The 16,754-nt window shown below is 33.7% G+C and overlaps 1 protein-coding gene across 3 annotated transcripts in view; it reads right to left on the reverse strand.

Annotated features, from left to right (window-relative positions):
• Window positions 1–16,754, reverse strand: part of USP9X (ubiquitin specific peptidase 9 X-linked) — a 103,000-nt gene that overhangs the window by 65,008 nt on the left and 21,238 nt on the right. For all 3 annotated transcript variants that reach the window (XM_080910606.1, XM_080910607.1, XM_080910605.1), the window contains exons 3-9: window positions 13,783–13,928; window positions 11,644–11,723; window positions 8,727–8,839; window positions 7,083–7,301; window positions 2,002–2,117; window positions 1,391–1,642; window positions 1,178–1,316 (exon numbers count right to left, since the gene is read on the reverse strand). In XM_080910606.1, the coding sequence (XP_080766732.1) occupies window positions 1,178–1,316; window positions 1,391–1,642; window positions 2,002–2,117; window positions 7,083–7,301; window positions 8,727–8,839; window positions 11,644–11,723; window positions 13,783–13,928 (1,065 nt within the window). The remainder of the gene's footprint in view (window positions 1–1,177; window positions 1,317–1,390; window positions 1,643–2,001; window positions 2,118–7,082; window positions 7,302–8,726; window positions 8,840–11,643; window positions 11,724–13,782; window positions 13,929–16,754) is intronic.

Raw genomic sequence — 16,754 nt, forward strand, 5'->3', positions numbered from 1 at the left:
TCAAGAGCAATAAAGTAGGACTCATGAATTTTTTTAAAAAGATAATCCAATACTCAACTTTCTTAGAATAAAGGTAGGACAGCCCAAAAATGTTATAAATATGATTCTTTTTTTGCTAATATAGGTTTAAAAATTCCCAACTTATTAAATAAATCATTTTTTTCTAAAATATAACAAATATATAAGCAATATCACACTATCACAATTTTTTATACATTTAATGATATTTTCTATATACTTTAGGATGGGGTCACACAGCTCAAGGACAAACAACAGTCTCAATGTAGACAAGCACATGACATATAGAAAACTAGACATCTACCACCTGACCTCCTAACCCAGGGACTGGTTTAAATATCTTGTAAACTTTTCTTTGTTGACAACTAAACCAAAGGCCTTAATGAGCTAGCTATACTTCAAATTTCTTCATATTTTCTTTTTAAATCACATTCTAGTCATTTCTCAAAATATTAACAGAAGAGACTCTCTAAAGATATTGGTTTGCTACACGTCTCATAATTGCCACATATGTACTCAAATAACATGAGTTTTATAATTATTAATTTATTACAGCAGCCATACATAAAATATAAAGGGAAACAAAAAGTTTTCTAAGTATTTAATGCTAAAATGATACAAAATTATGCACTTTAAAAACAAAATCTAAAAATCAAGATAAAAAGTAATTTGTGTACCTCCCATTCATATATATATATATATATATTGAGAGAGAGAGAGAGAGGGTCTCAATATGTAAGTCTGGCTGGCCTTAAGCACGTAGCAAATATTCCTGCTTCCACTTCCGTAGTGCTGAGATTCTGGTTGTGCCCTACCATACTCTCCTGTGTATTTTGTGTTTAAAAGACATTAACTAGAATTGGTCATATGTACAAGACCCTTCTTCAATTATGTTTCAAATACTATCCCATTCATTCCTGAGCTTACTTCTAAAATTTCTATAGCAAAACTTGTAATAATCTAATAATTACATTCAGCAATAAATTAACAAAGATATATGCGGCCAACCACAAAAGTATGCTGCTACTTTAAAAAGTTCAAGGTTAAAAGTTTCAAGTTGTAAATTAATTAAAACATCCAACTTTCAACTTTATTTTAGAATGTTAAAATTACTAATTTTACTGACAGCCATTCAAGGCTTATATGTTCATTTACTCACAGCCATCCTCTCTGCAGTGAGCCACTCCTCTTCCTCAGGACTGCCATGTCGATGGGTATAGTATGACACACTGGAAATCACCTTATTAACCTCATTCAGTGCATTCATCTTTCCGTTGAAAGAAGAAATTTGCAATAATCTGTAAGAGAAATTCAGTTGTAAGTTCATTCTAAAAATTCATGTAAATAATTATTTTCAAGATAAATAACTTACCTAAGTATCATTTTTAACCTAAATATTTCTAAGTTCTTTACAGTTTCTTCTTGTCCAGGAACTCGTGAAGCTAAATTCTTTAATGATTTAATAATCATTGAAAGAGCATCATTTTTGGCTTCATTCTTTGCTTCTTTCTTCAGTTCTTCATCAGTTAGGTTTTCTAAAAACTGTGGAACCATTTCTATTATTGGAAGAAAGTATTTTTTCACCGTGTGAAGAGTAAGAAACTCATAGCACTGTCCAAATGGTCTGAAATAAGATAGGAAACTCCTGTAAATACTTGATTTCTTCACATCAACTTAGTAATTTCTCATAGCACATGTATTATTTTAAAAAACACTTTCTGTGTGTATATGTTTTCAAATTTGGATTAGGTATTTGCAGATGCCCTTAGAAGCCAGAGATGCCAGATTCTCCTAGAGTTGGTGTTAAAGACAGTTGTAAGCTACCTGACACAGGTATAGGGAATAAAACTCAGGTCATCAGAAAGAACAGCCACTTAACCACCGAGCCATCTCTCTACCCCAATTACTCCATTTCTGAATTGAGTCAAAATAAAAACAAAAACTAACAACATATTTAACATTTCACTTTAAAATGTTACTTACTTAATAAGGGCTGCAATTATCTGAACGTTTAATGCTGATCCATTAATAAAGCGATCATGCAGTATCTGGAATCCATTTAAAGTGCCAAATTTGTTGAGGAGATCCACTAGCCAACCCTGTAATACAATTAACAAGAAGTTTACTTTCTTGGCATTTAGGATGAACAAAGTACTATTTTGACTGATATGTTAAAGCCAATTAATGTTAAATCATTCTTGAAAAGGCTTCAAAACATTCACAGTAATCGACCTGTGATACAGCAGCATAAATAGTAATCATGAATTAAATTACAGAAACACACTGCTCATATCAGTATTGCCTGGTAAGCTGTTTCTGTCAGCTATCCCACTTTTAAGAGTGCATGGCTTTCCTAAATACCTAAAAGCACTTGTATTATAAACAACATAAAAAGTTAAAAACACCTTAAATAATAGATCAAAGAAAATCTAGTGTAAAAATTCTGAGAATTTCTTATTGTAGCTATAAGTATTTAACTTTCCCACATAATCTTAAAGCCTAAAAGTGAACTGTCAACTGAAAACTAAACTACGTTTGTTGCAGAAATTGAACGTTGTCTACCATGAGCAAAGGCACAAGTTTGATAAACTATTTGCATTGCAGGGCAAACAAAAGAGAAAAAAATTAAAAAGAAAACTTAATAAGGTGGAATATATGGTAGAACTAGAACATCTGAATGCTTTTGCTAACTTATATCAATACATTAAGTTCCCGCTTGATTATTTTTCAACCACGTTTGCAATTAAAAACAACTTAAAATGAACTAAAAGGTTACAAAAGAGAAATATATCTGAAAGCTAAGTATTAAGACAACCTTTTTTATACCTTCCCACCATCTAAAAGGCCATTTTTAAAAAACAGGAAAGGGAAGGAAAGACGATTTCTTTATTATGCCCTAAGCAAAAACAATACCTATAGCAATTTTTAAAAGAGTGACACTGAATAAAAGATTTTAATATTAATATTTATTTTGTTTTGTTTTTTGAGGCAGGGTTTCTCTGTGTAGCCTTGGCTGTCCTGGAACTTGCTCTGCACATCAGGCTAGCCTCAAACCTCAGAGAGATCCCACCACCTGCCTGAAACCTCACCATGCCCAGCTGTTAATATTTTTTAAGACCAAATACAAAAAATAAATTGTAGCAATATAAAATTCTAAGAAATCTAAACTACAAATTTCAGTATATTTTTCTATTTTCCTACATTTTCCTTTGCAATTAAAAGACCATTTTAAGTCATTAAACTTTCATTTTTTTATGTGTCTGGGTGTTTATCTGCATGCATTTGCACCTTGTGCATGCCTGGTGTCCATGTCCAGAGACCAGAAGAGACCTTTGGATCCGCTAAAGCTGAAATTAAAGATGATAGTGAGCTATTATATGGGTGCTGTCAGCTTTAAAGGAAAGTTGGTTCCTTTAAAAGAGCAACAAGTGCTCTTTAAACACTGAGCCATCTCTCTTGCCCCAGGCCCAAAGCTTACCAGATCTCTTTTGGGATTTTTTTTTTAAACAAGATATGGATTTGTTATATATTTTTAAATTTTTCTTCAGTAAGGTGCTAAGCATGCTTTAAGACTACTGAGCTGATATATTTAATAGTTATATATTTCTCTTTTTAAAAGAATTTATGTTTCTGAGTGTTTTGTCTGCATGTATGTGTACCACATACCTGTGGACATCAAGAGGAATCATATACCTTGGAACTGGCAACATCAAACCAATCCTACATAGAAAATTTTTTGAAATGATTTCATAGCCTAGAATGTGCATGCACTTTTAAATGTAATTTTACCTATATTTTTAATACTCATTTTTTTTTTAAGAATCTCATATATGCTTGGTATACCGAGTAGCACACACCACTAATCCCAGCCCTCAGGAGGCAGAGGCAGCCAGATCTCTTGAGTCTGGTCTACATATTGAGCCTAAAAATGCTCAATCTTTGGAAAGTTTATGTTTTATATCATAGTGTCTGCATCCAAAGAGGGACAGAGTTGAAAATTCTGACCAATGACATTCTTGATAAATTTTTTCAAGTTTACAAAGATTCAACAATGAAAAAAAATTACAAAATTCCTCAGATTTCAGTGGCTACTAGACAACTCCCCAGAAATAAAGATTATAACCATAATCTAACAAAAGTATATACTAAACTCAAAGATTTGAATGTTTGTCTTTGACAGTTTTTGTGTAAGAATCAGATTTCAAATAAGTAAAATATCTTCAGCCAGACGTCACTCCAAATCTTTGCATTATTCATGTTAAATCGAGTTATTTTCTGTGAGCCCCTGAAGCAGAAGATTATTGACTGAGAAAAGAAATGAAATAAAAGAAATGTAGGTATAGACAGACTTCTCCACTCTCACCCCCATAGGGTCTTTCTGCATAGTCCCAGCTGTCTTGGAATTTGCTTTGTAGACCAGGCTAGCCTTGAATTCAAGAGATCCAACCAAGCCTTCTTTCTGCCTCTGGGATTAAAGATGTATGCCACCATGGCTGGCTTTGAAGATCATTACTTTGAGGGTAACTGGATGCTACTCAAGCAAAACCAAGCCATCTAGTGGCAAGAATATGAACTGGAAAAATAACAGTTCTAAGTTTAACATAATTGGTGGCTCAGCTTTGCTCTTACAGAGAAATGGGGTTCAATTCCCAGTACCCACATAGTGACTCACAACACTCTGTATCTCCAATTACAGGGGATCCAATGTCTTCTTCTGGCCTCCGAAGAGCACCAGGCATACACATGGTGCACAAACATACATGCAGGAATAGAAAATAAATAAATCTTGAAAAAGTGTCCCTAAAGTCTAAATTTAGAAATTATGTATTGTTAGCACTTTTTATAATCTTATAATTTCTACTATTTTACTTTTGTTATGTATTATTAAGCATGCATACCACTTATCTATTTTGAAGTTTAAAAACACTTAGAATATATAAAATCATGATAGCCTTATTGACTCATAACTGAGGTTTTTAATCAGTCATAATCTTTCTCTATTATTATTATTATTATGAAAACATTATATATTAACCCAATTATGACTATTTCTAGGTAGAGTAAAAGATAACAAACAGGAATTAAGTATAGTTAATTAACATGGAGAAGATTTTTAAGAAGCCATAAGCACTGATCTAAAATTCTATGACTATAAAAGTCTCAAAACACACTTGGTTATCAGATGTCAATTATTACTACAGAGAAAAACCAAATAGTAGTACAAATAATAAAATATAACATCTGCAGGAATCACTATCCCTGACTCAAGCTATATTATAAGGCAATTGTGCTGAAAACTGCATGGTACTGGTACAGAAATAGGCATGTGGATCAATGGAATAGAATAGAAGATCAAGAAATGAGCCCTCATGTATATGGTCACCTGATTTTTGACAAAGGAGCAGTAAACATTCAATGGAAAAAGGACAGCCTATTCAACAAATGGTGCTGGTCCAAGTGGCACTCAGCATACAAAAGAATGAAAATAGACCCTTTCTTATCTCCTTGTACAAAGCTCAAGTGTAAGTGGATCAAAGATCTCCACATTAACCAGATACACTGAAACTATTAGATGAGAAAGTAGGGAAAACCCTAGAACACATAGGCACAGGAGAAAATTTCCTGAACAAAACACCAATGGCTCATACTCTAAGGTCAAAGATTAACAAATGAGACTTAATGAGATTGGAAAGTTTCTGTAAGGCTAAGGACACTGTCAAGAAAACAAAACAGAAGCCAACAGAGTGGGAGAAGATCTTTACCAACCCCACAGCAGATAGAGGCCTAATATCCGAGGTATACAAAGAACTCAAGAAGCTAGACACCAGAGAATCAAACAACCCTATTAAAAATGGGGTACAGAGCTAAACAAAAAGTTCTCAATTGACGAATATTGAATGGCTGAGAAGCATCTAAGGAAGTGCTTGACATCCTTAGCCATCAGGGAAATGCAAATCAAAACAACCCTGAGATTTCACCTCACACCAGTCAGACTGGCCAAGATCAAGAATTCAGACAACAGCAGATGCTGGCGAGGATGTGGAAAAAGAAGAACACTTCTCCACTGTTGGTGGGGTTGTAAACTGGTACAACCACTCTGGAAATCAGTCTGGCGATTCCTCAGAAAATTGGACATAGTACTACCTGAAGACCCAGTTATTCCACTTCTGGGCATTTACCCCAGAGGCGCTCCAACATACAACAAAGACACATGCACCACAATGTTCATAGCAGCTCTATTTATAATAGCCAGAAGCTGGAAAGAACCCAGATGTCCTTCAGCAGATGAATGGATACAAAAATCGTGGTACATTTACACAATGGAGTACTATTCAGCTATCAGAAACAATGACCTTATGAAATTCTTAAAAAAATGGATGCATCTAGAGAATATCATCCTGAGTGAGGTAACCCAGTCACATTTACACAATGGAGTACTATTCAGCTATCAGAAACAATGACCTTATGAAATTCTTAAAAAAATGGATGCATCTAGAGAATATCATCCTGAGTGAGGTAACCCAGTCACAAAACAACAGACATAATATGCAGTCACTGATAATTGGATACTAACCCCAAAAAGCTCTGAACACCCCAGAAACAACTCACAGACTGTGTGAAGTTCATGAAAAAGAAAAGAAAAGAAAAAAAAAAAAAAAACACTATGTTTACTCCTTACACACCAAAAAAACTTTGACTAATTCCAGGTTACATCCGGTTTTACATGTACTTTATGCTCATTGTAACTAGTAAGAACTTAATGCATACTATCAAACCTTAAAAAAAAAAAGCCAAGCAATGACAAAAAAATGTATTCGCATACTTTTATGCAAAAATGCTTAAAATTTGTACATTTATCTTTGTTTTTTTAAATAAAGTTCTTCAATAAAAAAAGGATTAAAATAAATAAAATATAGCTTTGGTATAAACTAAACAATAATGCAGAACCTCTTTCAGAGTATAATTAAACCAGTCTTTTGCCATGTTACCAGAAAACCGAGATTAAAGTTCTGTGGTAGAGCAAAACAATCTTAATTAAATTTGAAAATAACAAAATAACATACTTTTGGTGATCGAGGGTCTGGCGAACGAGCAAATAGTTCATCTTCAGGTAACTGAACACTTGAGGACACTGACTCGCAGGGACGTGTACCATTGTAGATATGGAATTTGCAATGAGGATTTAAGGCCATGGCAAGAAGTTCTAGAAGTGGAAACCAGTCTTGGGCTAACTTAGCCACACATAGCTCCACCAGGCGATGAGTATTGTTAATAATACATCTCTGTCATATATAGGAGAAAGGTGATTTAGAATGTGAAAACATTGCAATTTCAAACAGATGTAACCCTAATTACCCTTAATATTAAATGAGCTCCTCATTTTATACTGGTAGATAATTACTTTATCCACTAGTATTATGACGAAATTAATTTGCTTTCAATGTTACTTGCTTAAAAATGAAGTAGGTACTATGAGTAGCCAAATCCTGCTCTGATATCTTCAGACAAGATAAAAATTCCCATTTTTCTAAAATTGAAATAATGTATCAATTATCACAGATGGAAGAGTACACACTGCCAAGCTCTGCATTTCTAAATCTAAGAAATTATGTTAAAACAGATGGTGGGACTTTTACCCCATGGTCTAATTGAAAAAATGGTTCAGACCACAAAACATCATCTGCTTCATGACTATTTCCATACATAGAAACAGGTTTGTAGCCTTTAAAGCATCTTATTAGTCCCAAAACAACTTCTTTCACTGTTGGAGTGAAATCTGATTTCATCCTACAAATAATGAATACTGAAGTATTTGTTTTTGTCTCTGCTCAGTATTTGGAGATATTAGGGACCTGAGACCACTTTAGTAGTCTTTACTTAAAAAGGAATCAAAACTGTAAATTGAATCAAGGCTATATATAACTGTTTAAACATTAGCTCATAATCCAAATACTTAGGAACTTTAGGTGCCCAAATTAAAATATACATGTGAGTTTATGTATCATTACTTCTATTCTGGTTGCCCCCAGAACTGTGTTATATTTTCCCCTTCTTGGGCATTTTGCCTTTAATACATAAAATACTGGCTCATTTTATAATTGATAACATCAGATTTTCAATAAAATGTGGCGACCTTCCTAACCTCACAAGGCACTAGGAGAACCAGAAAGATTAAAGTACTTTTAACTCTACAATCTCATGCTAATTTTAAATATGCCCATGCTGCCTCCAAAGAAATGAACTAATATGAAATTACTTTAAAAGTTGTATTTTTATCTTCTAATAGGTTGAATATATCATACACAAACTACACAAACACACACAGACTTGTTCTTCCCATCCAACGGATCACTATATCTGCTTTTTAAAACTCAAATGGAAACTCCTATGGACTAAAACACCAACTATTGAGCACACATTGAGAGGCCCATGGCTCCAGGTGCACATGTAGTGGAGAATAGCAGTGTCTGCCATCAATATGAGAAGAGACTTTTAGTCCAGGGAGAGTACGTTTTCCCAATGTAGGTAGGGGAATGCCAAGGCAATGGGGGTGGAGAGAGAGTGATTAGGAGGGAGAGCACCTTTGTGAAGACAAGTGGAGGGTGATGGGGGATGGGATGGGGTGAGGGAAGAGAATAACATTTCAAATGTAAGTACAGATAGTATCTAATAAAAAAATGGGGGGAAAAGTCAAATGAAAAACTCACATGAATTTCAAACTTCCAGCCACTCACTGCTTCATCTGTAAGGATTTTTGTGAATGAGATTGTTAGCCCATCTCGGAAAAATCGCTGACATGCTTCACTTTTAACATCAAGGCCTAAGAAAAAGGAAAGAAAATAATTAGCAAAAACCCAGATAACAGGCTAGCAGTTGCAGAGCACATCTGGTGAAAATGCTCACAGTGAAATTACACTACTATTATTTCAAAGTTTCTGTATGTCAGAAAAGAAACTCAACGAAGAATTACTAAAGAAAATTTAAGTATGTGTGTATGCAATGGCCTGAGTTTATACCATGTTGAGTGCAGGTGCTCAAAAATGGTATCTTGATTGCCAGGAGCTGGTATCACACGTGGTTGTGGGCCACCAGTCATAGGTACTAGGAACCAAATCTTGGTTTCTTCTTCAAGAGCAGCAAGGATCCAAAAATTAACTGCTTGGCTGTTTCATCAGCCTTCCCGTCCCAAATAAAATTTTAAAATAATTATGCAATAGTACATGTAATGTGAAAATATTAACAATAACTCAGTACTGGGGATATAGCTCACTGTGAAGGCAGCTAGTCTTGACATGTACAAGATCTTAGAGGTTTAATCATTAATGAAGTAAAAATAAAATAATTAACTGAAAATGATACAAATTATGACACTGTATCTTAAACCCAAAATGGTATCATGTAACAAAGAGACTAAGTATTTTATACCATTTTGTTCTGAAAACATGCCTTAAATTTTACATTTCATAATTACTTTTTAATTAGTTTGCAAACTATGTACTTAGCATCCATTCATATTTTTACTATTCTCCTAATGACCAAGTACAATGAATCGCCTTATCTTCTTTTACTTTACTATCTATACACATCTTTCTTCTTCCAAGCCAAAAAAACTATTTTATCTTCTTTATAAAAATGCATTATTCATGAGTATTCTTCCATGCATGTATGATCTGGGAAGATGAGAGCTATGGAGTACATATGGAAACCAGAGGACAACTGTGAAGTCAATTTGTTCCTTTTTCCTTTAAGTGGATTCCAGGGATTGAATTCATATCATCAGGCCATCTTGCCAACCCTACACTTTTCTATCCTTGCTTCATCTCATCTGATTTAAAAAAGACAACAGAATCACATGTCATCAAATACAAAGAATGTTTTTAACATCTCAATTTATTTGATTTTAATTGTACAATATGAGTGGTATTTAATTGAGCCTTATTAAAACAAACGTGCTAAAAATAAATATGAGCAAGGTAGACAAGCCTACTAAATACCGTGTTTTTATTATACAGTTTATGTTTGGACTATAACTAGCAATGTTCATTGAAATTATAAAAATAAACATCTGAATAACTTATTTTATAACTTTTCAAGATTGATAAGGCATAATAAAGATTCTTTAGACAAAAAAAGGAATAACTAATGAGATAAAATTCCCCTTGCCAGGAAATGTCATGAACCAAAGCTAGGTACTATATAAAGACATTAATTTTGACAATAGCTAATATAAATAGTTTATTGTCAGTTATAACACAACACAGCTCTGTGGTTAAGTGTCCTCTAAAGATTTGGTCACCACTCTGTGGTGATATGGGGGCTTGGTGAATCCTGTAAGAGGCAGAATCTAGTAAAAAAAAAAATCTAAAAAAGGTAGTGGTTTCTTCTCAAAACTGATTTTACTCCCAAAAGATTCCAAATCTTTTTCTTTTGCTTCCTGGACACTAAAAGGTGAGCCTCTTTGCTCTACTCACACTTTGCCTTGGCCCAATTGACCATATTATGAAATCTTGAAAACTATGAGCCAAAATAAATCTTTTCTGTTTATAATCTGATTATTTTATAAGCTGATTGTTTATTTTTACAGTAATAAAAAGATAATACAAAATACTATTTTGTAAAGTAAAATACTGCTCCTTTTTAATTGCCAGTGCTTAGCCAGGGCAGTGTTGGCATACACCTTTAATCCCAACATTCAGGAGGCAGAGACAGACCTGGAGTGCTGGGACAGCCAGGGCTCTTTAGAGAAACCCTGTCCAAAAAAGCAAAACAATTCCAGTGCCTTAAAAAATGAACTGAGTACCATAGCCATAGTCCTCTACTGAAAGAATTCTACAGCACCAGAAATAGACCAGATTAATTTAATAATAAAATTGCATAATTTCAACATTAACCTTTTACATCTAAACAACTGAGTACCAGATTCCTTTTATTGTTTCTTTTTAATATTTCTTTTAAACACAGAACCACTTTGCAAGTGTTTTTTTTTTCTTTTAGAGAAAAAATGGATTTTTTAATTTTTTAAAAGCTAGTTTTATTTAAAAAACACATTATTGGGCTAGTCATACGGCTCAGTCTATAAAAACAGTTTACTCCCAAGGACCTACCTCCCTACAACCACAATGAATATATAAATTGGAAAAAAAAGAATCAACAAAATAGTCATCTTCATTCAAAGAATCACAGGAGTCATGCACCTTTGCCTCAGGAAAGCTTAAGTAATTTATAGGTTTATACATGACTCATCTCGGTATCAGAAATCCCTTCCCACTTCTGCAGCTACTTAAACCTGAGTGCTATTTGTACTATGCATCACCTACAGAATATTTAATTATAAAACCTCTTATGTATATTATGGAATTCCCATAACAGAAATGTTTTAAGTCATTAAGCGATTGCAAATCTAAACAGACTCAATATTTAGAAATGTGAATATATATTCATTTTATGTCTAGCACTCTTGAGCTCACATATTTTTTTTAAAAAGGACAACCCTCTATTTGTAAACTTAACTATATACTTAGTTAATTAAAACACTGTGTTTTAACAGGAAAATGAAGTTTTCAAGAATAAAGTGAAAATATATCTAGCAGGGCACATTTAGAAAAGCATGACACCAAGACATACCTTTCTTACTAAGATCAATAGCAGCTTCTAAAAGCACTTCTAATTCCCCTTTCGGCAAAACTGGAACAACCCATCGAGGCCTAGGAATTTATAAAATAAAGAGGCTTATTGGTTATGCACTAAATAAATGAAGTATTACAGCCAGTTACTAATTACAATTACTCACTATGAAAATATTAAATAACTAAAATAGCATTAAATATGAAAACATTGGTGCTGGCTGAAAAGTTTACAACTGTCATTTGTTGCCTCCACAAGCAGGATTTAAAAAATAATAATATAAACTACTATAATAAAATATTATTTAGGCATCACAGAGGCCTACTATGAAAACCACAGGAAAAGAGCTTTCAGGATTCAGATAAAAGAAGCCCTGAACTTCTTCAGAAAGAATAAAAACTTTAGGAGGCCAAGACTGACTTATGCTTGATAATCTGTCAACTTTTTCTAATAACCTATAAGAATCAAATAACTACCCATTATTTATTTATAAACATCCATTGCCTTCTTCCATCAAGAATTGTTCTAATGCAGCCTAGTATCTAATCTGCATATTATACTGACCACCAGAAAAAAACTGAAATGTAACAATGCAACACTGTTATGTCATCTGAGAACAATCAAGGATCATTATAAATACACACTTTCAATAGTCCATATACACAGGCTGCTACTAAAAGCATATATGTTCTGTTAAATGTTCCTTTGAAAAAGAGTAAATTGGAGGAACATTTCAAGCAAATTAAAACAAACTATAAAAAATTATAGTTAAGATTTTGAATGTGTAGAAAAATCAATACATACATGACAAACAGAATATGAAAAATATACTCCTGATTATTTGAAAAATTGCTTGGAATATGTAAAGGGGGGAAATAAAGCTGGGGGTTATGAAGGAGGGGTTAGAGAAATTTAATGTATTTACTGTATATTATACAACCCAGTTCTATTACTAAGAAAATCAGATACTTGTTTGCATGTTTTTTTCCAGACCACATCTCACTATGTGGTTCTGGCTGTCCTAGAATTCACTATGTAAAGCAGGATGACCTTGAACTCAGAAATCTGCCTACCTCTACCCACTAAGTGCTGAGATTAATGATTTGGGGCCCTATGACCAACTCAATTTTATTTTAATACAAAAATGTTTTATTTCCCTGTGCATGTATTTATTAGTTTTGACTTTAAGTAAAAATACACCAAAAAAGTTAAAGCAAAGTACCTATAAAAATGTATTTTCATTTTCTTTTAAAAGGGCTGGAGAGATGGCTCAGTGGTTAAGAGCACTGACTGCTCTTCCAGAGGTCCTGAGTTCAAACTGCCGCAACCACATGGTGGCTCACAACCATCTGTAATGGGATATGATGCCCTCTTCTGGTGTGTCTGACAGCTACAGTGTACTCATATAAATAAAATAAATAAATCTTTTAAAAATCTCATTTTTAATTAATTTTTATATATAGGTATTGTGTCTCTGTGCCTTCAGGAACCAGAAGAGGCCACCAGACTCCCGGGTCTGGAATTACAGATGACAGCTGTAAGATGCCATGTAGGTGCCAGCAATTGAAGCCAGATCCTCTGCAAAAGCAGCAAGAGCTCTTAATAGCTGAGCTATTACTTCAGTGTCCAGTTTTTGAGTGGCCTTGAACTCATACCACCTAGTGAGGAGTATGGGATTTTTTTTATATGTTTTTCTTGTTTCTTTACAACCTTTTTTTACTCTACAGACTATCATGAAGGTCAGACTAAGAAACTCCTTATAACCTACCTAGGTTTGCTTCAGGGCCACCCTAAAGTTATTAAAGTCAGTCAAGAACATGCCAATTGTAAAGAAGCTTCATCAACTCTTAAAAAGGCATGCTAAGTAACTAGTTCTACTTTGGAACAAACATTTAAGGCCATATTGTTAATCTAAAACAACAACAGAAACAACAAAACCTCACTAAAGTTTTTGCTCCTTTTTATTAGACCCACCAAGAACCATGAGTTGTAAAGAACTTGGCAGTGACTACAATGGGAAAATTAAAGATACAGGTTCCCTTTTTACTGTCTCTGTGTTACCCACCACACATGCTATTAAAAAAAAAAAAAACTTGGTTTTCTTATATATTATATATAGTAGAAACAAAACCAACTGACCTGTTGATCATATCATCTAACTTTGCCAAGTCAGTGTGTGGAAATGCAGGTTCCTCATCTTCAATCTGTGGAGGAGCATCACCTTGACCTTGCTCATCAGGAGGAGTTGCAGGGGAATTTTCATTGGATGAATCAGGCGATGAAGTCTTGATTAACAAATAACATTACAGATTTAAGTTTCTATTAACATACACACACAAAACTAACATATTAGCATTATTCTAAAAAATGTTAGTAACATAAAATTCTACAAAGACATCATTGAAAGCTTATGATTTAATATGTTCTCCTTTCAAAGCTTATGCTGAACTTCCAAGACAGACTAGCAACCTGAACTTTTACACTTAAAATGGAGAACACTGCAGTTACCCAAACAGTTAAGTTGCCAGGCAAAGAATTCAAGTGCTAGAAACCCCATACAAAAGCTATCAGAAGTACGTAACTTTAGAAGCCTTTTGTATTTTAAAACCAACAAAACACATTCTTATAGAAAACACTGACAAAAACAACTATAAACATCTATAACACCACACCAACAAATAAAACACCAGTAATGATATTTTAATTAACCCCTTGAGATCTTTTATGAGCCAAATAAAAACTGGCCATGTATGCATGCATTTTCAATAAAACTAGGACTATATCTGTCCTTTATTATCTAATACCTAAACATTCAAATTCTTAAGCATTACATAAATTAAAATTAACATGATTCATTGGCAAGTATAAATCTGATAAATTTTTTTCTTTAGGATATTAGAAATATAACTACAACAGTATAGATAATTTCTTTTAAAGCTATTGGAATGTGTCACCAAATTATGATCCAGATTCTTCTCAGATACCACATCTAAGAACTATTCATCCTACTTGGTATTGGTTTTTATGATTTATGATTTAAAATTTCTTCTACAGGTACAGATTTTAAAGTTAAAATTTTAATTAAGAAATTCTCTTTATGGGCTGGAGCACTGACTGCTGAGGTCCTGAGTTCAAATCCCAGCAACTACATAATGGCTTACAACCATCTGTAATGAGATCTGATGCCCTCTTCTTGTGTGCCTGAAGACATCTACAGTGTACTTATATATAATAAATAAATAAATCTTTAAAAAAATTCCCTTTATGAGCCATAGCAAGATGGCTTAGTGAGTAAGAAAGGCACTTGCTGCTGAACCTGGTGCCTCAAATTAAACACCCAGAACACACAAGGTGCAGAGAATCAACTTGTTTGAGTTGTTATTTCTAATTTCCCTTTAAGTAAATATATGTAAAGTTTATGAGAAACTGAGCCCTGGGCTGGAGGGATTACTCAGCAGTTAAGAGAGGAACAGAGTTCAATTCCTGGAACCTGGACAAGGCAGTTCACAAGCACCTTTTATACCAGCTACAAGGAGATCTTACACCTCCTACCTCTGTATGTACCTACACTTATGTGCATATACTCATAGACACATACACACATACATTTAAAAATTATGAAAAGGAAAAGAAAAAAAAAACCTAAGCCCTAACTAAGCTGTGGTTGCTCCTTTGTGATCCAACAGTATCAGATCTTATGAAGTACTTAAAACACTAACATTAAAGAATACAGAATGACAATAAGAAACAACAAGAGATTCTAAGGTAAACAGTGATTCTATAGGCAAGAACGTAATTTGTTTTTCTTGTTTTAAAAATATCAGTTTTAACAAACACATTGTACATAATACCTAACAGACATATAATATTAATATCACAAACCTAAGACCTCTAAAAAATTAAGTAGATTTTAAAATAAAAGTTAACATGTTCTTTTAATCTCAGCATTTGGGAGACAAAGACTGAGATTGAGGCCAGTCTGATTTACATAGAGGGTTCCAGGCCAGCCAAAGCTGCATAGTGAGAGAACTTGTCTCAACATGAGTATAATGTTAAGTAGGATTTCTTTTTTCACTGAAAGCCCCACAAAGCCATAAACATTGCAAAAGAGGTTAAAATCCAATGCAGGTTGGCAGAAAAGACATAGAAATGTATACCTGTTAGGAGCAAGCCATTCATGTATGCACAATTTCAATTAATTTACATGTACTACCAATATAGGAGTTATATTATCACAAATCTTACTCTTTGTTTGTGTTATTCAATTTAATTCTTCCAAGTATAAAACTATATATATTAGAAAAGGCTGAAATAAATTTCAGGAGATGAAAACAAGAAAAATCAAATCCAAGCTGTGTGGTAGTGGCTCAAACCTTAAATCCCAGCATTGAGGAAGCAGAGGCAGGTGCTCTACAGAGCTAGTTCAAGAACAGCCAAGGCTACACAGTGAAATCCTGTCTCAAACAAAACAAAACAAAAAAGAAAAGAAAACCAAATCCATAGACAGTAATGAACAAGGAGATGAGAGTGAAAGCATGTTGTATGCTTGTGGGGGTTTATCAAAGTCCCAAAAGCTTTTGGAGGAGGCATTAATTAAATTGATAAAACCCCATAGAAAGACTGATTTGGAGAGAAAATACAAATTAGCAGTACCAGAACAGGAACTGGGGTGAGGAGCAGCTGCAAGCTACAGCACACAAGTTTCATCCCTGTACCCAAGAGCACAAAGATTATTGTAAACAACTGCATCTAAATAAAGTTGACACTCTAGATGATGTGCACAAAGCTAACAAAAACAAAACAAAACCAACCCCCCCAAAAAAATTAAAAATAACACTTTTTAAAAAGATGGATCTACGATCAGCATGATGGTATACATCTTTAATCCCAGCACTTAAGAGGCAGAGGCAAGAGGATCTCTGCAAGTTCAAGGCCAACTTGGTCTACATAGTGAGTTCCAGGACAGCTAGGGCTATATAGAGTTCCTGTCTCAGAAAAACAAAAACAAAAGATTGATCTATATAGAAAACTTGCTTACAAGATCAAGGTTTTGGGTTTGTTTTGTTTTTTTAACTAGTAAAATCTTCCTACTAAAATCTTCCAAGAGGAAC

The sequence above is a fragment of the Micromys minutus genome (assembly GCF_963924665.1).
Source record: "Micromys minutus genome assembly, chromosome: X".
In the NCBI taxonomy this organism is placed as follows: Eukaryota; Metazoa; Chordata; class Mammalia; order Rodentia; family Muridae; genus Micromys; species Micromys minutus.